The sequence below is a fragment of the Rhodamnia argentea genome, chromosome 1 (genome assembly GCF_020921035.1).
Source record: "Rhodamnia argentea isolate NSW1041297 chromosome 1, ASM2092103v1, whole genome shotgun sequence".
Taxonomy (NCBI): Eukaryota; Viridiplantae; Streptophyta; class Magnoliopsida; order Myrtales; family Myrtaceae; genus Rhodamnia; species Rhodamnia argentea.
Genome location: NC_063150.1, coordinates 26,126,948 through 26,148,591, shown reverse-complemented (window position 1 = coordinate 26,148,591; position 21,644 = coordinate 26,126,948). Strand labels below are relative to the sequence as shown.

Below are 21,644 nucleotides of genomic sequence, written 5' to 3'. Positions count from 1 at the left end.
TTAGCACTAAAGTTGATTTAAGTTTACACCAAGTACCCACACAACTTATGGCATTTGTGGTGTACTTAAGCCGTTTAACTCCGCTCTTTGCATCTGTGTCACACTCCAATCCTCGGGTACACGGCATCCATTTCAAGTCGTCCCTCGGGTCATAAAAGATAGCATCCTAGGTTCGTTATCGACCCACGATACTTTATTACGCAAATGGAAACGTACTCCTAGACCATAAATAAGACAGGGATAGATAAGTAGGAAAATGCATCAATTCAAAAACATGATTTCATTTACAGACACATCACAAGATAACAAAGATGAGTCGCTAATCAGCCCCATACTTTGGGGCATGGTAGGATCAACCTCGTATCTACTCCAAATAAGGCTACGTCACTCTCGTCATTATCGACTTTTCAAAGAACTACTAGCTCCATCACTTAGAACTTGAAAATAGTTTAACAACGGTTTAACAACGATGGGGTGAGATATAAATTTCAGTGAGTCAAACGCCTAAGCCCGATTATGGAGTTAATTCGCTCAAAACCCCTACTAAGTAGTAACAAAACTATAATATAAATTTTTCGGTCAAATGTGAGCTTACCCGCCGGAAGCTACATATAGTATAAGGCAAAACACGACGTAACGATCATATCAATCAAATTTATGGGCCGGGCATCACATCAATTTGTCCAAAACGTCTTATCAATCAATCGTATACCTCAATGCAGATATCTCAATCACATACAACTCATCCACCAAATTACCACACAAAATGCAATGATGACTTGGACATGTGCGAATATGGGCCTCCGTTGTTCTACTAAATCCATCCCATACCAAATTTCATAGTCAAGATGCACACACACTCGTCCAACGAACGAGTCACAATTACACACAGTCCAATTATTAATGGCCTCATGGCTCTTGGCCCCATGCACACGAGTGGTAGTGACTTTACACCACGACTAGCGGTATCTATTGGCATAACCAAGCTTCGTCCCTTACTTTCGGCGATGACATTTGATAGCCTGTGTGATTCATACGGCCGGCACGACACGACATGGCACTATTAGGAATCCATATAGGGACTTCGGTTCGTTACAAGTTGCGACCGGCATCCGACAATCCATGTGATCCGTATAACCGGCATGGGCACGGATTGGCGTGCATCTAAGAAGTCGTATAATTCCGTAAGATTGGCATAATATGAACTTGTCGGGAATCTCATCACCATTCCATCGTATGATCACTCAAGCACATTCCACAATCGATCGGTTTTCATCTTTACTTTTAGCCGGATGCCCACGCAGGCATACTCAAAGACTTGGCCCTAGGCCATTTTCATGTCAAAATATGCAATTTAGCTCTACGCATGGTCATATGAATGTACATACAATCCACCAAACTTTGCATCTATAAACAAGGTGCTCAAACCCCCTTACAATCGTTCAATCATCAAACAATCGCACGGCATTCAACCAGGCAATCGTTATAGACGATCTATTTAACAGAACCCATCAATTCAATCATGAAGGCCTATTAGTCCAATCACGAACATCCAATCAAATTACACACATTGTAATCCCCATGGATGTATTAGAATCAACATTAACCAATGTGATTGATCATTCAATCGTTCGCTTATCTCTAACCTATTGATCACTCGGGATCAAGTAATAACAATCATCAAATCAACCAATCCAATCCAATTAGCCATAGAATCTTAGGTAATCGGACTAACTTAACAAATTAAGGCCATTGAACCTAAACCAAGTTTCTAACCTAAACCGTCCCTAATTGAGCTACCTAAACACCTAATAGTCTAAGTAAACTAATCCAAACGTAATTAGAGACCTAACCAAGGATTAGAGGTCGACTCACAATTAAATACATGATGCGAATACGGCGTTGGTCCATGAAAGTCTCGGGCTTGGACACGGCTCGCACGGATCCTCGGACACTCGGCCCAAATCCTCGGCCACGGACTCGGATTTTCCGGACACGACCCACGCGCCGCCCAGGTCAAAACAGGCCACGGCCCACGAAATTGGCCTGCGAACAGGGCATCCGGGCAGGGCGGAAACAGGGCAGGCGGGCAGGGGCTGTTTGGCGGCTGTGGTGGCTGGCGTGCGATGGCCGAAGGCAGTGGCTACGGGTCTTAGGAGTTGGGGGTGACGATGACAGTGGCTGGGTGGCGTCAGGCCCTCTGGAATCGACTGAAACAGAAGCACACGCAGCAGCAGTAGCTCGAGCGAAACAGGGCAACGAGCAGGGCAGGTTCGGTTTTAGTGGGGGTTCGGGTCTGTCCAGGGCTCAGGCAGCTTCGTGTGGCCTCCGAGGTCCTCGAGCTGCGATGGAGAGGCAGCGGGCTGAGCGACAGAGGTCGGGGCAGCCACGTGCAGCGGGCCAAAGCAGAGCCAGGCGCGAAGGCAGCAACGACACACTTGCAGAAACAGAGCAGGGGAGGCGTCGAGGCTGCTGGGCTGCTCACGGTGGTCGGCGATGGACGTGCGGCGGTGGACGAGATGGCTGAAGGTGTGGGCTGAGGTTGGCGGAGGCTCGGTGACAGCAGGAGTAGGCGTCGCCCGGCTCAACAGAAGAAAACCAAGGAGAAGAAGAAGAAGAACAAAGAAAAATGAAGAAGAGGCAGAGGCAAGGGTGTGCGTGAGTGGCCTGTGATGATATCAGTTGAAAATGTAGAAAAGAGGACTTTACCAAAAAAAAAAAAAGGATGTGCGTGAGAGAGGGAGGAAAGGCGGTGGAAGGAGAGAGAGAAATTTGACTTTGAGGGGCCTAAGTGATAAGGTGGGGTCCATTTGGATTTGGACATTTCTATCTTGTAGTAAATAATTTCCAGGGCATCGCAATCTGTCACCCTCGGTTCGGTTGAATGCTTAAAGCTGTCGATTCAGGTTTGTATGACTTTTAGACATTTAACAGTTGGTGTTTGATCACTTCAATTGTCTTGTACTCCAAGCTGCCTTTCTGTTAACAATTTGCATAGGTTAGTTGACACTATATTGCTATTTCGTGTCCTGTAGTCGTGCCTTCTTAATGCTGTGTGCTACTTAGTAGTGCATAATGGAATCAGCACATCCCTTTCTTGCTAACATTCAAGTTCCATGGAAGACTCGATTCTATCCTGAAGATTTACAGAAGGGTTATGTCGGTTTACACTCCATTTGAAAGCAGTGCTTATGTCCGGCTTCACTTTGATATCCATACTGTGGGGTGCCGAGGTGAATATTACTTTGCCTTAAGGAGGAACACCTCTGCACGATGCTGCTTCCAAGGGGAACTTCGGCATGATAAATTGCTTACTAGAAGCAGGAGCTGATCCCAATGTCAGAGACGAGGTCGAGCTTTAAAGCTTTAGAACTCCTTTGAGTTTTAGTCTCATGTTCATATTCTCTGCCTCCTCCTTCTGAGAGCTTGTTTAAATGCAAATGCAGCAAATTTGCAGAGTAAAAGAAGAGTTATTTTCGGTTGATGATTGTTTCGTATTTTTGCCTGGTCCATGCTCCTTGAAAGGATTCTAAAATGACTGAACTTTATGTATCTTGGAAAAGGGTCTTTGACATTGAACGAAGGTACAATTCCAATAATACGAGAGAGGAAAATTTAGATTCATCGAAGGTGTTTTGGGAGTGGATCATTCAATAAAAGATAATGATTTGCTCTGGTCATCACAGGGTGGGATGACACCCATACAACTTGCAGCTCGACATGGCAACCGTGCAGCCGTGGAGATTCTTTCTCGAAAGACTTCAGAAATAAAAAATATTCCAGGGAGTGTGGATGGAATCAAGGTGCATGAGCAGGCTGAATATGGTGATATGCAGGTATCAAAAAATTTCCAAATTTTTGTATGGTTATATGGATTTTATCTGTGCAATAAGGACATGAGCTTGGCATAAGTTACAAGTTGTTCCGGCAAGGTAGGTCAATTTGTATGGGTTTGGAGATTGCTCAAATCCTGTGAATAGACAGATTTCTCAGGAAAGTGAAGAAGCAAAACACAGGGTTGCAGAAGCCAAATTAACAGGATATGCCGCGGTTAATAGAAGAGACTACCCTGCAGCTTTATACGCTTTTACACAAGTAAATTCTTCTGTCATCAGTTCAGTTCTTCTCCACATTTTCAGGCTTTGTCATGAGAAAGTTCACCAACAAAACTTGATTTAAGTACTCTCGATTTGTCTGAATTGAACTACTCGTCCGGTTCGGAAATTATAGGTGAGAGTCTTTGACCGAACGACCTGACTTTGCTTTCCGAGAGAACTTTGCTGAATTTGCTTGGGGGAAGCAGAACATGCTCTAGTTGATGCAAGGGCCTGCAGAGCATTTAGACCAGAATTGACAGAAGCTTGCTATCGGGAAGGTGCCACTTTACGTTGGCTGCAGGCATGCTTTCACTTTCACTTCTTCTTTGGTCCATCAATCAATGTATGAAATCAAAGTGTAGGGGTTTTTAATTAACTACTGACAGTATAGACTTTGAAATGTGCTGCAGAGGTTTAATGAAGCTGCCAATCTTTCGATGAGGGCGTCCAACTTGACCCTAAGGATGAGCATCTTCTTAATGCTTTCAGGTTAGGCCGAAAACTCGGCATCAGATGTGCTTGATCAGAGATGTAGAATTTGAATATTGAACCCTGCTTTCAATCAAGCAGATAAGCAAAGAACATGTGCTCGTGCACACTCAACTAAATCATGTCTTGCATGGAATTTGAGTTTTGTGCCCCTTTCTTTCTTCATACGTGCTTTGTCATCTTCACAGAGAAGCTTCAGAGGACGCGAGGAAGTTCTGCCGTAAGAAGGACCAAAAGGGTTCGACTTCGAGCACGGCAAAGACAGAGGATCTTGACACTTGAGCTGGACAGGAGGGAAGATGCTTGGGATGGCCATGCATCACAAGTTTTGCTGTTTAGTAGTAAGACACTCTTCTATGTTTCATGGACTTTGCACTTGTGGTACCTGTCATACCTTGGTGGGAGCCTGTGCTCTCTTTGTTCTTTCATATTCATTTTTTTTTTATGTCTATGGACCAAAAACAAGAATTTTGCTGTTTAGTAAGACACTCCTCCGACGGTCGATCTCTGCCATCATCTGGTCCTTTGCTGCGAACATCAAATGCCGCTGGTGGCAATCTCTCAATCTTCCCCCTAACCAATCACATAGACTTTGTACATTATCACAACCAACAAGATGATGACATTCAGAAAAACAAAATTTAAAGCCGGTTACCTCATCCTCCTAAGTTATTTTCACATTGTTAGGCACAAAATCCAAACGCTAACAACCTGATTAACACGACGAACATGTATTTCACCACCAACACGCACCATCAACAGGAACAAACTTCGCGCGCCTAACGGAAAATAACTCTTATTCCCACGGATGAGCTTTTGCCGACAGATCTTTGTAACATCTCTTGGATATAAAATAGAGACAGAAGTGATCTCCCTAGTTTTTCTTCAAGAGAGAGCAGCTTTGCCCCTGAATTTAACTCCAAAGCCTACACTTTTCTCCCCATTTGAGTTTTGCATTTGTCCAAAAGGAGAAGGGCTAAGTTCAGGGCAGTACATTACTTCAGTTGTCTAAAACATGTCGCGTTCAATTGATGTTAGTGTAACAAGATCCTGCGGCTAAAGATCGATATTGGTATTATTTTGTGGAACAGATCTGGCGACATAAAAACGACTTTGACCGTTAATAGTACAGAGAATAATGTCTACCCGAGTGATGCCACCTCATTTTTATCCAAATCCATTCACTGAATGACACGTGTTTAGTCGGGCCCACATTTCAGATTTTTCGGAAACCCCTTCCTCATTCGTTTTGCGGGATCCCACGTCTGGGTTCCTTCGCTTTCTAGGGCTTTCTCTTTCTCTGTTCATTGCCATGCAACGTCCACCCAGAAATTCTTCTTGCCCTTCCATTTTGCGTAATGGGAAACGAGAAGACGAAGAAGAAGAAGAAGAAGGAGGAACCCAAAGTGAGTTTGCGGTTTTTCCTTTTTTCTCCCTTGATAATATATATTTCCATTCAACTTTCGAATATATATGGTCAAAGAATTGAAAAAAAATTTTGAATTTGGTTCTGTACGTAGGTTGTTGTTGTCGAATTCAGGGTCTCGATGCATTGCAACGCGTGCGAAAGAACGGTTGCAAGAACCATTTCGAAGATCAAAGGTCTCTCTCTCTCTTCTTTCTCTCTCTTCTGTAACAAGAATCTCAAGATGGGTTTGGTGGATCTACGTACGTTCGTGTTGCATGAGACATGCAGATCGGATGTGGTGACAATGGAAAACGGACGGTTCTTCATGTGTGCTTGTTTTACGATAAATGTAGGGGTGGAGACGTTTTCGACAGATATGAACCAGCACAAGGTGGTCGTGACGGGGCGGATCGATCCGAAGAAGGTTTTGAAGAAGTTGAAGAAGAAGACGGGGAAGAAGGTCGAGATTCTGGAGAATAAGGAGGACCGAGCGAACGAAGAGGGCGCGAATGACGACGGAGAAGGCAAAGAGGGATCGAAAGCGATGGTGGCCGAAGAGCAAAATGTGATTATCCATCCTTCAATGTTGGGTTATTGTTGCGTAGAAAATGAAGTCTTGATGATGTTTAGTGATGAGAATCCGAATGCATGTTCCATAATGTAGAGAGAGAGATTACGGGGCAAATAATGTAGAAGTAGTTCTCAAGATTGATGCTATTTAGTTTTAATACAAAAGATTGGGTTTTTTTTTTTTGGGGGTCGGAAAAGATTGGTTGATTGGTAGAAAGATTGATTTTTGATGTAACAATTTTCATGTACGAACTACAATTTTTCTCACTTAAATTAGTAAATTTCCCGGAGGAGGGGGGGTGAGCATGTAATTTTACGAATGAAGTCTTATTCGATGCGCCAAACAAAACGATTTACATACACTCTTACAGACTGAAATCATGTGAAGAATTCAAATAGTCATGCTATAAAAAAAAATCTCAATCTCTTGACATAAACAGTTGATTGCTTTTACATTTGTGGAGACACATTGGCTATTTCCCATGAGATGGGCCAAAGGGAAATGACTATTAAGGCCTTATTTCTATTCATTTCTAATGGGGCTTGACGATGACATGTCTTGATGTGGAAAGATAATCACAAAATTCAACTTTATTACTAAGACTGCCCTATGCAATGCCCTCATTCTAGTCAAAATATGAAAAGTTTGGTCCTTGTTTTGGGCAATTTGAGCATCTCAAATCGAGTTTTCGTGTGGTGACCTGAACTGAACTAATTTGAACTATACTTGCACCTTGATCGAATCTTTATTTAGTTAAGTGCAATGATTCTATCTCTAAAGTAGACAAATGGTGAAAATACCGAAGTATCAGAGTAACCTCATGTGTGGGGGCAAGCCTAAATTGAGATAGGTGGTTCCAAATATGGAATAACTTAGAAATTTTTCTGGTATGAGTATCCCAAAATCAACCCATCAATCCGAAAACGATTTTACCGAAAATTTGAATCCGATTAGTGCGTTCACCTTAGTTTTTTTTTTTTTAATGCATTCTTCTAGCAAAGTGAAATGAGTTTTTTTCTTTTTTTGGTTGAAGTGGTGAAATGAGGTTAAGCACTTCATATATATATATATGTATGTATGTATATATATTATCAACATTAGCTGAGAGAGAATTAATAATTAACATGTTTAGGAGGCATTAATTTATTAACCTATCGGTTCTAAAAGTTATGGAATCATATTGGAGTTAAATGCAAATGTTCTGTACAACAATGTCAACAATGTGGTATGCTAAAAAAATCCATTGAACAAGCGGATTCACATCTCTTACAATCAACACAATCCTCCATTCTTGGAGCAAAAACAATTTACTTAGCTTTATATCCATCCTCGAGCCAGACGGAGATTGGCTCTCGAGTGCTAAATGTCTTGAGCGATCGATCCGGCATAACAACCAATTTTTTTAATACCTAAGATAGATTTTATTCCAACTTCACACTGCCATCACCAACTACAATTAATATTTTTCCCCAAAAGTAGGATCAACTTCCATAGATCTCCTCTGACATTATAGGCTCTATCATTCAGGATATCTTTGGCTTCTATCAATGTAGTAGCATGTACTTTCTTAGAAGTACTTGCCTCAGTTTATGTTGCCGTATATTTTGTTTACCTGTCATCCCCAATGTAATGTCACATCCTCCAACAATGAAGTGATCTCCTCTTACATTCTACCCTCCATTTTCTCTTCCATGTAAAGTCAACTCTATGAATGCCCAAAACCCCAAAACACTGCCATGTAGCATCATCATCATCCTCATTTTGGTCTTCTAGGAAATTTTTCTTGGGAATTGAATTGGTACTTTGTCATTGCAATGGACCGTGTGTATCCTAGGCCCAAAAAAAAAAAAAAAAAAGTCGCTCCATCCTATCATGTATAGCCATGATCTCTCACATTTTCCACACAATAGACAAACCTAAGAGAAAGCTCCCAACTTACTTTAATCTATACTACCTTACCTAGAAAGCCCCTCCCCAAAATCTCTCTTTCCTCTTTTCCCACCGGCCACAAGGCCCAATCAAAGTAGTCCCCACCAACATGCCCAAGCTGATTGGACACAGAGGAGTCCAGGTGTTTCTATGCAGAGGCAAGTCTCACTTGTTGCTCCACTAGACATCATCTAATGGCTGACAGGAGCATGCACCAGGCCACAAACCAAGCATTCAAAGCATAAATTGCCCACCTTCATTTCTCAGTGCTTTCTTTTAGGCCTTGATTGTCCAATCATCCATCACATTCTTTGTCTTGCTTCTGAATCTGTACAGTACTGGGCCGTCAACAGAGAAGAGTTCCATATGCTTGTCCAAAACAGAGAAGCTATTCTCTGTGTTTCTGAGTAGCATAATATGGACAGTAAGATCATAAGAATCAGTATCACAACCGGAATCGCTATCGAATTCTCATCGTGACAAATAACCCCCCTAGGAAATCTTCATTTCTGGATGATAACTTTCAGTTTTTCGCAACACACGAAGTGAGACCACTGAGGAAAAACTGAAGATGGCCCCAGTGGAATCTTGTTGGAAAGAGAGAGCATTTGCTCAGTTTTTTTTTTTTATTTTAATTGGAACAGGATCAGCACGTTGCCTCCGGCAGTGAAACCAGGAGATCCATCGGGAGTCGAGAATGAACAAAAAAACAACGTTGAGTATCGAGGATCTGTGTTCATATTTTTCTTTCGTTTTCTTTTTTCTTCCTTTTTTCCCCAGGCACATGTGGTGATGCTCTTCTTATACATGATAAATTACCAACATTGCAACGGCGAGAGCACTACAGATCGACAAATTATTTGTAACAAGCTATATTGTTATTGTTGTAGCATCCTATTTGTACATGGTATGAGAGGAACAAAAACCAAGCCTGCGGAAAGAATTCCTCTATGTCATGATTTCCAAAGCTTCCCTTGTTTTTCCTACTACATTGAATACAGTCGCTGCGATATGAGCTGGGGTCAGACCGGCTTGAGCCACTTGGTCGGCAGGCGATCCATGGTCAATGTAACGATCAGGAAGAACAAGAGGCCTCCACTGCGAAAATGAGCGCATGCGATTTAGGAAAAGTACAGGAAAAGGGAAGAAACAGACACCAGAATATCTGGTGGTTCCCGGCAACTTTAATCATCCTACAACTCAGCCAAAGTTCCTGCAATATTTTTTCCTGAAATTGTAGCATCCATACCTTTACTGTGCCGTCAAGAAGGCCATCAAGGGCCAGGAACTGAGCGACGTGAGACCCGAACCCTCCAATTGAACCTTCTTCGACTGTGATCAAAACCTCGTGCGATTTTGCGAGGCTTCGAATAAGGGTGTGATCCAAAGGTTTGCAGAATCGCGCATCAGCAACTGTTATTTTGAAGCCGTGGGGCTCGACCAATGAAGCTGCAGCTAAGCAGCCCTGCACCGCTGTTCCATAGCCCAAGAGCGCCACTCTCTCTCCTTCTAAAAGTATCCTTCCCTTTCCAATCTGCAGGTGAAATATTTTTGTAGTGATCGAAATGGGAATCAATCCAGGATGGAATACCAATTTCTTTTAGCTCATTTAGGATATGCTTCATTTTTCCTTTTCACAAAATAGACAAGAAGATACCTCAAGTGGTGTGCCTTTGTTTCCTGGCGGCAGTGGAACACCAATTCCATTTCCTCGTGGGTATCTGAAACAACTTGGTCTGTCGTCAATGGCAGCGGCAGTAGCCACCATGTGGAAAAGCTCTGCCTCGTCCGCAGGTGCCATCACCACCATATTAGGAAGGCATGCCATGTAAGTGACATCAAAAGCACCGCAGTGTGTAGGGCCATCGGCTCCGACCAGTCCTGCTCGATCCATTGCGAATCGAACAGGCAACTTCTGCAGATCCACATCATGTACAACCTGTTGCACAGAGAACAATAATACTCTCAAGCCAACAAAAAAAAAAAAAAAAGGAAAAGGATAAGATTGCGCAAAAAAGGCAAAGCAGTGGGCTTGCCTGGTCATAAGCCCTCTGCAAGAAAGATGAGTAGATTGCACAAAAAGGTTTAACGCCTTCGGAGGCTAGACCAGCTGCAAAAGTGACGGCATGCTGTTCTGCGATCCCGACATCGAAACATCTGGTTGGGAAGCGGCGAAGGAAGAGATTTAACCCCGTGCCCCCTCCCATTGCAGCATGAATAGCAACAATATCTTTATCTGCTTCCGCTTCTGCAATTAAAGCCTCAGCGAAGTATGTGGTGTAAGACTGCGTGGCCGCACTTGATTTGAACTGCTTTCCAGTAGCAGGATCAAATTTAACCACACCTGCAATGATGAAGTTGATAAATAAGTGGGCAACAATTTCAGATTCTTAATGGCATAAAAACAATTGCATGAAATAAACTCATAAATTCCTCAGTCAATTTAGATCCTTACCATGGTACTTATCTGCAGCTTTTTCAGCATAAGGGTATCCTCGACCTTTCTCAGTGACAACATGGATCAGAACCGGACCAGTTGTTTTGGTACTCTTAACCTCTTTGAGAATCGAAATTAGATCATCAATGTTATGGCCATCGACAGGACCAATATAATAGAGCCCGAGCTCTTCGAACAGGGTGGATCCAGATCCACTGATCATCCCTCGAGCGTATTCATCAACTTTTGCAGCCAGTTCATGCATAGGTCCCCCAATTTGCTTAGTAACACCCTAAAACCACAAAGATGGGGATTTTATTTTAATCTATGTTCAAAACAGAACAGCAGAAAATGAAAGTCTCGAACTTTAAGGGCAATCGCCTACCTTTGCGACTTCTCTAAGTTCTCTAAGAGGCCTGTTAGATTGTAATCTACTCAAAGCACTGCTCAATGCTCCTACAGGAGGTATAGGCCCATCAAGATTAGCAGTGGGCAATGAGACCTGTTTGTTGTCATTGAGAATGACAATCATATCAGAGTCCAAATACCCAGCATTGTTCATGGCTTCATAAGCTTGACCTGCAGTCATGGCACCATCACCAATGACAGCAACCACATTATTTTTTCTTCCCTTTAGATCCCTTCCAACAGCCATACCTGTTTCTCGGAAGAAAAAAAAATCCTCTTTTAGAACATAATAAAGGAAAAAACCTATATGCCTTGGAAGTCGAGCATATAGTGAAGTTCTGCAGACTGGACTAATGTAAGATCAAGTGACACAACTTTGTAACTTGTATATCAAGAAGAAATTGATCTTAAGTTGAATAGTGAAGCATATATAAAAGTCCGACTCCAGCATAGTATGTATTAGACCACCAAAGATATAAACAAAACCAAATCTTCATTTCTTATTGAAAAGAGGTATAGTTTTGCAGTTAAATCTTGATCCACGTGCTTGCAATGAGTTTTGCTACTCCTAAAAAGTACTGCGCCTTCGAATTATGTACTCTCTAGAGGCATAAAGAGAATTACCCAACCCTGCAGAGATAGTTGTAGAGCTATGACCAGCGCCAAAGCAATCATATTCACTCTCCGAGCGCTTTGTGAACCCTGCCAATCCATTAGTCTGCCTAATTGTGTGCATTTTCTCTCTCCTCCCAGTCAGAATCTTATGTGGGTAAGACTGCATATAGATACCATGTGATCGAAAACCAATTACCATCAAGCTGATCATACAAACAGGCAGAAATGAGAAAAATGAAAGCATCTTCGACACCTGATGGCCGACATCCCAAAGGATCCTGTCTTGAGGAGCATTGAAGACAAAATGAAGAGCCACGGTGAGCTCGACGACACCCAGGCTCGAGCCCAAGTGACCTCCAGTCTTGGAAACATTGAATATGACGTCCGAACGAAGCTCGTCCGCTAACTGCTTCAGCTCCTACAGATGATTATGTCCCAAACAAATTCTGGATTAGAGTCTCCACTAGCAACAATGAGCTAGCTCTGTGGATAGAATATGTAACACGAGGTTAATATGTACCTTGATGGATAGATTTTTCATGTGAAGAGGATAGTTTACGGTGTCCAATAGAGGTGTTGGTGGCCTCTTGGAGTAATACTCTCCCCTTTCAGACAGTGATGCATAAACCCCACCGGGCCGTTTTCTCACCTGGACCTAAACAGAGAAAAAGACCCAGCTTTTCCCCGAATCATTTCCAGGAAAATAACAAGCTGAAATTGACAATAACACCAAACACCACATGCCAAAAAAGTGACAAAGCATTTATAATGAACTTTAGCTTAACCCTTTCCAGCAAAAGCTTAAATGGAAATACATCAGAAATTGGAAGATGAAAAATCATATCCGCAAGTTTTGCAAGCTATGACTTTTGTTTCGTCTCCAAGAGAGCAAACAAAAAACTCAGAAACAGAAAAGCAGCAGACAAATAGTGGTAAATACCTGAGCGAGGTTGTGCTGCGATTGCACCAGCAGATCGGAGCCCCAAACAAAATGAGAAGAAAGAGAGGCATTCCTCTGAGCATCTGAAGCTGTGGCACGGCTGATATGGCCCGGGAACGAGAATGCACACAGAGCCATATCCGCTGATGCAGCGAGGGGCCAAGGAAGCAAAGAACGGGCCAGAGCAAGAAGGTGAAAAGCAGAGGGATTCAAAAATCACGAATTTGTACCAGTGGAGCTTCAAGAAACAGAGATCCAGACAAGGAAACAAACAACCCAGGTTTCCCTGGCAGCAGAGAAAACGAGAAGCCAAAAAGATGAAAGTGGGTGCGTGAATGAATGAATAAAATGGTCGGCCGTGTACTGCTCTGAGTGAATTGGCGCTAATCGTAGCAAAGTTGGTGCGCAAATTCGAGTCTTTGTGTCGTCGACAGAGACTACGGCGATAGAGAAAGAGGGAGAGTTTTTACTGGTGAATGCTTACTGGTGAGCTTCTTTAATCCAAAGGCCTGATCTTTCATTGCTTCTTGCACTTTTAAGGTAGCCGCAACACAGTGACGTGGGAAAACTAAAGCTAGAAGGCGGCAGGTTCATTTCCATTGGGCCACGTCGACAGGAATCACTAACGGATCAGATAGACATTTCGATCTTTGGGACATGTAATGTAATCGATCCAACACATGCATCTATTCTGGGTCTGTTTGGTGACTGGTGTACCTCTATCCCTTCCTCTCTGTTTCGCTGTACAATTTATCTGGGTTAAAAATTGGTGAAGAAAATGAAAAGCCAGGTGGTATTTGACACTCTTCGATATATGACCAACATGCCGTTAGTATTCTAGACACGCCAGCGACATGGAGTTCAGCATCCGGACACGCTATTTCGACACTCGCGCGGTCAATTTAAGCATTTTTAATAAATTGATGGTCAAAATATAAATTTAATAAAAATATATAATTATGTCATATATCCAGCCATCTCAAAATTAATATACCCAACCGGTAAAAAAAATAATCGTGAATCCCTAATAGAACCCAAAGCAAAAAAAAAATCCCTGGTAGAATAAGAAAAAGAAACTCGCCACTAATATTTATATATATGTTAATTTATCATGTATATGAAAATATATATTTAATATACATCATGTCTCAATGTGTCGGAATTTCATATTTTTTGAAAAATCGCTGGTCGGCATGTCGTGTCGGTGCTATATAAATGAAGAGTTGCAACTTCTTGTGAGTCATGTATTTCGAGTTTCTCTCGAGACGTGTTTAGCTTGAGTTGCTCGAAACTTTCACTAAGTACAAATATAGACATGTGTATTACATGTATAATGTTTTCACAAATTATTTTTTTAACAGAATTTAGCCACCATTTTGAACTTTGACAGATTGCCGAGGTAGTTCCCATATCATCTCGAGAATTGTCCCGATCATTTCGTGAATGGCATATTCCTGCTTCCCCTGTTTTCTATTCCCGTTATGTCATGGTATGTAAGAAAAAGACCACGTGATTCATTCTTAATTGCCTAGAGACGTCGTGATTTATGTGAACGATTGCGTTACCACCAGCAGGTATGCTTTGCTTCACACGCTACAGATCCAAGCCATAAGAAATTGGATTACTTGTTCTGATCGGAAGCTTCCCAACTGTCCTCACAATGGTTTACAGAAGAGGACTTGCAAATCAGAATGCTTCTGCAAGATTGGCCAAAACAGAGATTAAAGAGAATCCCAGAAAAGGGGATGAAGAAGCAACATTAACAATCACTAAGTAAGGATACACATCCGTGCCTGAATTTCACCGCACACGTCGCGGGGAGATGGATAGAGATGAAATGACACCCGAAGTTCGCAGATAAGAAGCGGCGAGGAAACTTTTCTCGGTGTATGTTGATAATCCAATCCCACAGCCCAGTTGAAACTTTCTAGGATGGATCATACCACCCTGTGAAAAGGTCATAAAGTTGGCATTTTCATGGAACAAGTATTATGGGACAAAGTCATCAGACCATGGTCGGTCTCTTCGGTCTACTCTGGGATTTCACTTAAAAGACAGAAACTATCCTGTTCTTGACTTATTTCTGGGCTGTTGCAACGATCACGGCATTAATGCAGAGAGTTTCCAGGTATTGACCACCAGAGTGAGAAGAGAATTCCGATTTTCTAATAGAACAAGTAAGGTGGGCATAGAGAGACGCGAATGGAATAGTGTGTACACTTGCTAAAACAATTTGATTTTGTAATCTTCTAATTCTACCCAGTTTACCCAGTTTGTATATATATGTGCACCTAAAAAAAAAGTAATTTTGGGCAATGGATTATCGGGTTAATTAATTAACTAACCTAACCGAACTCTCCCAAGTCCAACCAAATCGCAACTAAGGTCAAATAATTAACATGCAATGTGATTTGAATTGAGTCCACTAATCATTTCGGTAGGTTGATTAGAAACCTAAATAAATTAGCGGAGAAAACTATCTTATTCACAGATGAATCGGTTAATAGATTACTCTAACGCCCTTCGGTACCATTTTCATGAAAAATATTTGATTGGCAATTTTGATGGATTTTACTTGAAATTCAAAGATGCAATTTTTGGTTTTCTTCTTTTAGGGGATGTAAAACATTGAACTTGACGATATACACCATGTGTGATTTAGAAAGAAAGAAACGCACACAGTATTTATAAAAATAAATTAACATGTAATAATGCTAAAATTTGGAACACGTGGCATGTCTAAAATAAACAAACAAATGTTCAAACCAAACGATTACATTTTGTAGATCGAGATGGAAAGGATTACCTTCTATTACACAAAATCTTACACATACACGTTATAGTTCCTCAATGTCCGGAGAAGAGTGCAAAATGGCAAGCAATGGCGTGTGGAAAGGCAAAATTTCGAAGATGATCTCACTAAAACTCTTTCTTCACTCGAATTTTCTCTGATTTTCTCAAGAACTCTCTTTTCCTCTAAAAATTCCTCTCAAAACCCCCACTCTTCCACTCTTCCCCCCCTAAAACTCTTCTCAAGAGCTCTCACATTCTCTATCACCAAAATTCTCTTCCATTCTCAAGAACTCTCCCTCTTTTATAGCCAAATTTCTCCACCCTTCATTCTTCATCTTCATTTCTTCACTTCCATTTCATCTCCCTTCTTCATCTTCATTTCTTCACCTTCCATTTTCATCTTCCTCTTCATCTTCATTTCTTCACCTTCCATTTTCATCTTCCCTTCATCACCTTCCCATCATCTTCCTTCTCATCTTCTTCATCTTCCCTTCTTCATCTTCTTTGTATTCAAAATCCAAGTATTTGCAATGCGAAATTTTAAGTATTTGAACTAAGTTTCAAATCTTCTCGTGTATTTTTCCATCCGGCCTAGTCTAGACGCATGCTAAATTAAGTCTCCCAATTATATGCCAAGCAATGTCTAAAAATAAATATGTGAGATGATTTTATTTAGAACTAAAATTAGTTCTAATTTTTATGCAAAAAATAGATTAGTCAAAATTTAGAACTTGAGTGGAAGCTCGTAGAGTTCCGCTCAAAGACAAATGAATCCTAAATTTTGACATGCAAATTAGAATAACTTTTTGGCGGGAGTTTTAATCCCATTTTTATGAAGTGATGCATGATATGCAAGACCTAAATAACATGTGCTAAAACTTCTCCTCCTCTTTTTGTTAAAGAAACTCCCATGGATCGCATACGAGAATACATGTTTTATCAAATACCTGTGACGGTTCTCTTAATTTCCAAGCTTCTTTTGCAGCAAGGATTTTAAGGTATTTGGCCTATCTACTTCTCCCTAATGCAAGACAACGCAAGATATGTGTGTCGTTTGAGATCACAAACTACGTGTTGTGGTCAAAGAAGTGAAATCAAGTTCACAAGAGCTACGTCGTTGTGAGTTGATTAAATGTCAAATCGCTCATATGTCTTCACGATTCGATAAAGGAAATCAAAATCATAAGAGCTACGTCATTATGATTTGGTTTGGATCAAAACCATGGGTGCTTATGTCTTCATGATTTGATAAAGGCCGAAAATCATAAGAGCTATGTCATTATGAGTCGACTAAAGGTCAAGATCACCAGTGCATACGTCTTCGTGATCTAAAACCAAATCATAAGAGCTACGTCGTTATGATTTGATAAGATGTCAAGATCGCCGTGCATATGTCTTCACGATCGATAGAAGAGGCATATTGCTCGAATTGAACAATATTTGATAGGAGCACCATCGAATGGAATCGATAAGTACGAAAGGGCATATTGCAAATTGAATCATAACAACTATCATCGGAGTTTAATTTGAAAAGGGGTTCGAAAAAAACTTACAGGTTCCCAACGATTAATCAAGGAAGCAGTTGCTCTATCACACAGTAGGCATTTCCACAAACTTGCTCATTCAATAATCCTTGGATGAATTTGAGACCTTGGGAGGACTCGAACATCGGGAATGTATTACCTATCATAGAATGCAGGTAACACATACAAACATATTCAACAATGAGTATAATGCAATCACTCATACTATGGTTCATGCATAACCATTCTCAGTTTGCATTACCAATTTTGTCCGGGGAGGTTCTCACATTACACCTCGAATGTGAAGGGGACTTCGTTCGAAATGGCTTTCTCTCACTCTGAAAAAGCTATTTATCCTGTCTCGAGGATTCAAGAGAAATCACTCAATCTTTCCATCATCGCATTCGATAAGGATCCAAGTAATCTTACAGAGCCGATGAGGTCTTGATTAGGACCGTAATGAGAGCTAGGTCAATATTTACAAAGGGGACTCTAGTTGAGTCAAGGCTGCTGAAATGAATTTCTTCATCATTCTCCATTTACAAGTCAAGAGCCCCGAAAAATGAGAGAGAAATCTTGCTCGAACTTCTTTGCTTAAAATCATTTAACTCTACGTTAACTCAAGTGCCCTAATCGAAGAGACTTTGGAGGGTTATAACGTAGGCTAAGATTGGGGAAAACCGTTTTGGCTCGAAAATTAAATGAGAAGGGGCTTGACGTTGGTGATCATCGCCGACTAGTCACCCTTGGTCTTCGAAATGTCTTGAGAAACCATCATTGAATGAGGATGGTAGTTTTCTCGAAATTACACTTTGTCCAACTTGGGAGTCTTCTTCACAACAAGTGTCTGTAAAATTTGCAGGACACAATGCAAACATGTACATGGAATTTACAACTTAACATGCAAAATGTACATTCAAAATTCAGAAGTACTTTACAAATGAATGTGCATTGGCCTTACTTTTGGTTTGCTTTTCCTATACTTGAAATTTTCATATGAGATCGCCTTTGCTTTTCTTACTCGACTCTCATTTTTTTTTCTTCTTTTTTTTCGAGAAGAGATTTCTTTTCCTTTTTCTTTGAGAGCTCTTCGACATCTCTTTATTTTGCTTTTTTTTTTCGAGAGCCCTTCTCCTTTAAGCTGAGTTTGCCTCTTTTTTTTTTTTTACAATCCCATGATTTTGAACCAGGAATTATAACAAACATAAACATTTACAAGAAAAATTATGTAAACATAAAAACTAGCATACAAGAAATGAGTCCATTCGAATCTACCCGACCCATCTCCAATTCTAATCCTTGGGAAAATGCTATCTTCGTCTTTGGAATGAGCAAATGATCACCAACAGGAGTTTAAGAAATGAATTTGCGAGGCTCAAGTGGGCTAAAAGAATGAATTATGAAGAAGTGAATGCTCTTCATCATCCTAAGGCACTTGAATTAAAATTTGTATAAATGCAAAGAAACCAAATTAATGTTAGCCGAGCAAGAAAATTTCTAACCATTTACCTTGTTCTCGTTGTGTTCTGAGAAAAAAAAACCACCTCAAAGGTAATCAATGGATCAACAGACTGAATGCCTTTACTTCGTACCTTTGAAAAACCTTTACCTTGTGAAATGCGGAACTTAGCCACCGTTCAACTCTCCGAAAAAATGGGACGTGTTTGGGAAAGGATTGCCTTTCATCATCCTGCCCGCCCATTCCATACATTATGTATCTTATGTAGTTCATGTTCCTTATTGAGTTGGTAAATTAAACATGAGGATCAAACTATGCAATGTATGAGTGTTTTTGAGCATATAAAATCACAACTTTTATCTTGGTACAACCACAAAAAACTTCTTAGGGGCGTGGATTGGGATGCCCATGCAAATGAGTTGCAAACTTCATTATCTCGACATGAGATTGTCAAAGGCTCCGAAATTTCTTATTTCATTAATTTTTCAAGGAGAATGGATACTTCCCAAAGCAAAAGACTTCTCATGCCTAAACGATTGAAACGAACGTTTTACCCTTTTACGAATTTCTTGTGAACTTTGAATTGAAAGGATCAACTCATCTTGATCGGATTGTATGGGGATGTTATTTCGTTTGTAACCATGGAGCTTCAATTGGCATTGAATTTCGAAAAAATATTTTATTAATCTTTGTACATTGATGCCAAATCCCGGATGAACCGGGACGCCTCGGACCACTATATTCCCCAACCACCAGGGATGTGGCGCCACGGTTGGTTGCTTTTGCTATATTGTTCCAAAAATGGCATATAAATAAAATAAGCATAATTTAGAGTTAAAGAAGGTCGGACGTGGTTACCCCTCTGAATTAGGCGCTAACGCTTAAAAGAAAAAACTATCATGAATTAAAGAAGTATTCAAGGTTTCACCTCTCTCGTCGATCAAACCACGGCGTTTTCCAAGGTCCATAATCACTCTTCGTGGTGAGCTCATCATCAAAGTAATCTTATTGATACTGGTGTTACTTGCTAACACTAGCGGCGGTTTCCCACTTTGTTTTCACAGGGCCGACCCTAGCTTCCCTCGGAAACTTGTAGGGATGATCAGCGGTCCTCGCGAACCACCAAGGTTGGTATGGCTGTATTCTTGATTGGGAAGTGGCCGGGTACCTTTTGCTTTTCTCGTATTAATCTTCCAGTCAACTTTATTTGCACAAAAAAGGACAATTGGCAAACAATGTTCGACAATGGAACGGTCAAGACCGGGCATATCGCAAGGACCAGGGCGGTATCCTTAGGAGCTTAATCAAGCGCTCGTCATCTCTTTGGAAAGGTTTGCCCGATCTTAACTTCTTTAGGGTTTTCCACATCGCCTAGGTTGACCGAGATTTAAAGCTTGATCTCCTCATGTCGTTCGAACCAAATCTGACCGACTCATAGCATTTTTCTTTTAATTTCCTTCTTTTTTTTTCCCTTTTCCTATTCCCAATACGACAATTTTACAGTGATCGGCAAAGGATTATTTTGGTTTTTTTGCTTGGAACAGAATGCCTTAGAATCGAGAGATCTTGAATCCGATACTAATAAGTTCATGTTCGAGCTCCCGCATGGTAATCACTTTCTTTGATGGATCATATCTTGGCGAGCTCGTTACTTGGGGGCGGGGGGAAGAAGGGACCCCGGTTTCTCTCTTTTCTTCAATAATTTTCTTGAAACGATTTTGGGAATGAGTAGATCCCACATCTATCGGTCGGATGCGCTCACCCTTTATCTGTTTCGCTTCCTTTTCATCGCCAAAACAAATTGAGCATAACACTTCTTTTAAACTAGCCTGAATAAGGGGCCATTGGTCGCATGCTTATTCTTGCCTGTACATGGACGTTCGGTTGGAAGTCCATCATACTTCTCAAAGTCGGGCATCTTGAACTCGCACCGTGACCTTTGAAAGACGGACAGGCTGGGATGTGAGTCCCCCAACCTCCGGATCCTGATTCTATCACCATTCAGGAAAATTTCATCCCTGACGCAGATATAATCCTTTGCAACTAATGAAATATGTGAGGGTCCGTGATAAATTACCCGTACAAAACAAAAAAATGAGAAGGGAGCAAGAATAAGCCAACCATGGCATCCCTCTAGACTCAAACGAACAAAGTGATTAGACCAAAGTGAAACATAAATTTTAGTTTATCCGCTTTAGAAAAATTCATATTAATTCGCACGTTGATCAAAACATGTCCAAATTTTACGAGCTAGTTGAGAAGATGATAAAAACTTTATGTTGGCCAATGGACAGAAATGCGCGGATCAAATCAGTTTAATATGTCTTTCCAAAAAATCATGTTCAGAAAACTGTTATAACCGCATGTTGTTGAAAAAAAGGGCCATCTTAAATTATGAATTTAATTCGAAATTGCAAGATATTAGTTGAAACAAGGTCTACAACTCGTGTTTGTCACTTACTCAAAGCGAGAGAATTAGTAAAATCACAAAGAATAAGCCAAATGATAGACAAAAAAGCTACAAGAAAGTCGAATGGAAAAAGACAAGATACTAAACCATGACCAGCTCAAAAAAAATAGATAATAGGGAAAGAGACGAAATTACCGTTCATAGGAAGAAAATGTCAATCACAAAGACATCATGATTTAGTTTAAATCTTATTCTATCTATCCAAAGGCTTCAAAGGAAAATAACAAACACATGTCCCAATCACATGACTAGTCGCAGCCTCGCGTACAATAGTCATGACTAGTCGGGTTCAATCACTCGGCTGGTTCGGCGACAAGGGCAATTCTCATGCATCAAGCCTCACGTGCATGAGAACGACCCTGAGCCATTTTGAAAAATTTTGGGATTGGAAACCTTAACTCCAAGTAAGGACCATCTAAATACCATCTTAAAACTATTAGGAGTAGGCAAAGAATAAATCATCACAACAATTAAAAGCAAACACACTAATGATTCAAAAGTTAAA

At 40.9% G+C, this 21,644-nt stretch overlaps 3 protein-coding genes and 2 long non-coding RNA genes across 15 annotated transcripts in view; 3 read left to right on the top strand and 2 right to left on the bottom strand.

The window, feature by feature from the left end:
* Nucleotides 1-21,644, top strand: part of LOC115728661 (disease resistance protein RUN1-like) — a 1,102,447-nt gene that overhangs the window by 114,608 nt on the left and 966,195 nt on the right. The window lies entirely within an intron of this gene.
* Nucleotides 1-21,644, bottom strand: part of LOC125313790 — a 483,189-nt gene that overhangs the window by 40,714 nt on the left and 420,831 nt on the right. The gene's annotated exons all lie outside the window — the stretch shown is intronic.
* Nucleotides 3,099-20,998, top strand: LOC125313789. Its single transcript, XR_007197402.1, has 4 exons — nucleotides 3,099-3,350; nucleotides 3,687-3,836; nucleotides 4,796-4,798; nucleotides 20,984-20,998. It is a non-coding gene; the product is annotated as an uncharacterized LOC125313789 (long non-coding RNA).
* LOC115726577 (heavy metal-associated isoprenylated plant protein 19) lies at nucleotides 5,880-6,685 on the top strand. Of its 2 annotated transcripts, XM_030656499.2 has the most exons (3): nucleotides 5,880-5,992; nucleotides 6,107-6,188; nucleotides 6,348-6,685. In XM_030656499.2, exons 1-3 carry the CDS (start codon nucleotides 5,945-5,947, stop codon nucleotides 6,656-6,658), a joined length of 441 nt encoding a protein of 146 aa, XP_030512359.2. In that variant the 5' UTR covers nucleotides 5,880-5,944; the 3' UTR covers nucleotides 6,659-6,685. The 2 variants fall into 2 exon arrangements, with proteins under 2 accessions (XP_030512359.2, XP_048129725.1); XM_048273768.1 differs by having other exon boundaries at nucleotides 6,107-6,685.
* Nucleotides 9,210-13,328, bottom strand: LOC115727783 (probable 1-deoxy-D-xylulose-5-phosphate synthase, chloroplastic). Its single transcript, XM_030658064.2, has 10 exons — nucleotides 12,895-13,328; nucleotides 12,475-12,609; nucleotides 12,208-12,372; nucleotides 11,964-12,114; nucleotides 11,317-11,588; nucleotides 10,950-11,223; nucleotides 10,531-10,838; nucleotides 10,152-10,433; nucleotides 9,744-10,028; nucleotides 9,210-9,592 (listed from the first exon to the last, which is right to left on the bottom strand). The coding sequence occupies exons 1-10, from the start codon at nucleotides 13,030-13,032 to the stop codon at nucleotides 9,443-9,445; spliced, it is 2,160 nt and encodes a 719-aa protein (XP_030513924.1). The 5' UTR covers nucleotides 13,033-13,328; the 3' UTR covers nucleotides 9,210-9,442.

Coding starts and splice junctions, on each gene's coding strand:
- LOC115726577 (XM_048273768.1), top strand. CDS start 5,945: ATGGGAAACGAGAAGACGAAGAAGAAGAAGAAGAAGGAGGAACCCAAA. Junction 5,993..6,106: donor AGAAGAAGGAGGAACCCAAA/GTGAGTTTGCGG, acceptor TTCTGTACGTAG/GTTGTTGTTGTCGAATTCAG.
- LOC115727783 (XM_030658064.2), bottom strand. CDS start 13,032: ATGGCTCTGTGTGCATTCTCGTTCCCGGGCCATATCAGCCGTGCCACA. Junction 12,373..12,474: donor TGAAAAATCTATCCATCAAG/GTACATATTAAC, acceptor AATCATCTGTAG/GAGCTGAAGCAGTTAGCGGA. Junction 11,224..11,316: donor AACTTAGAGAAGTCGCAAAG/GTAGGCGATTGC, acceptor TTGTGGTTTTAG/GGTGTTACTAAGCAAATTGG.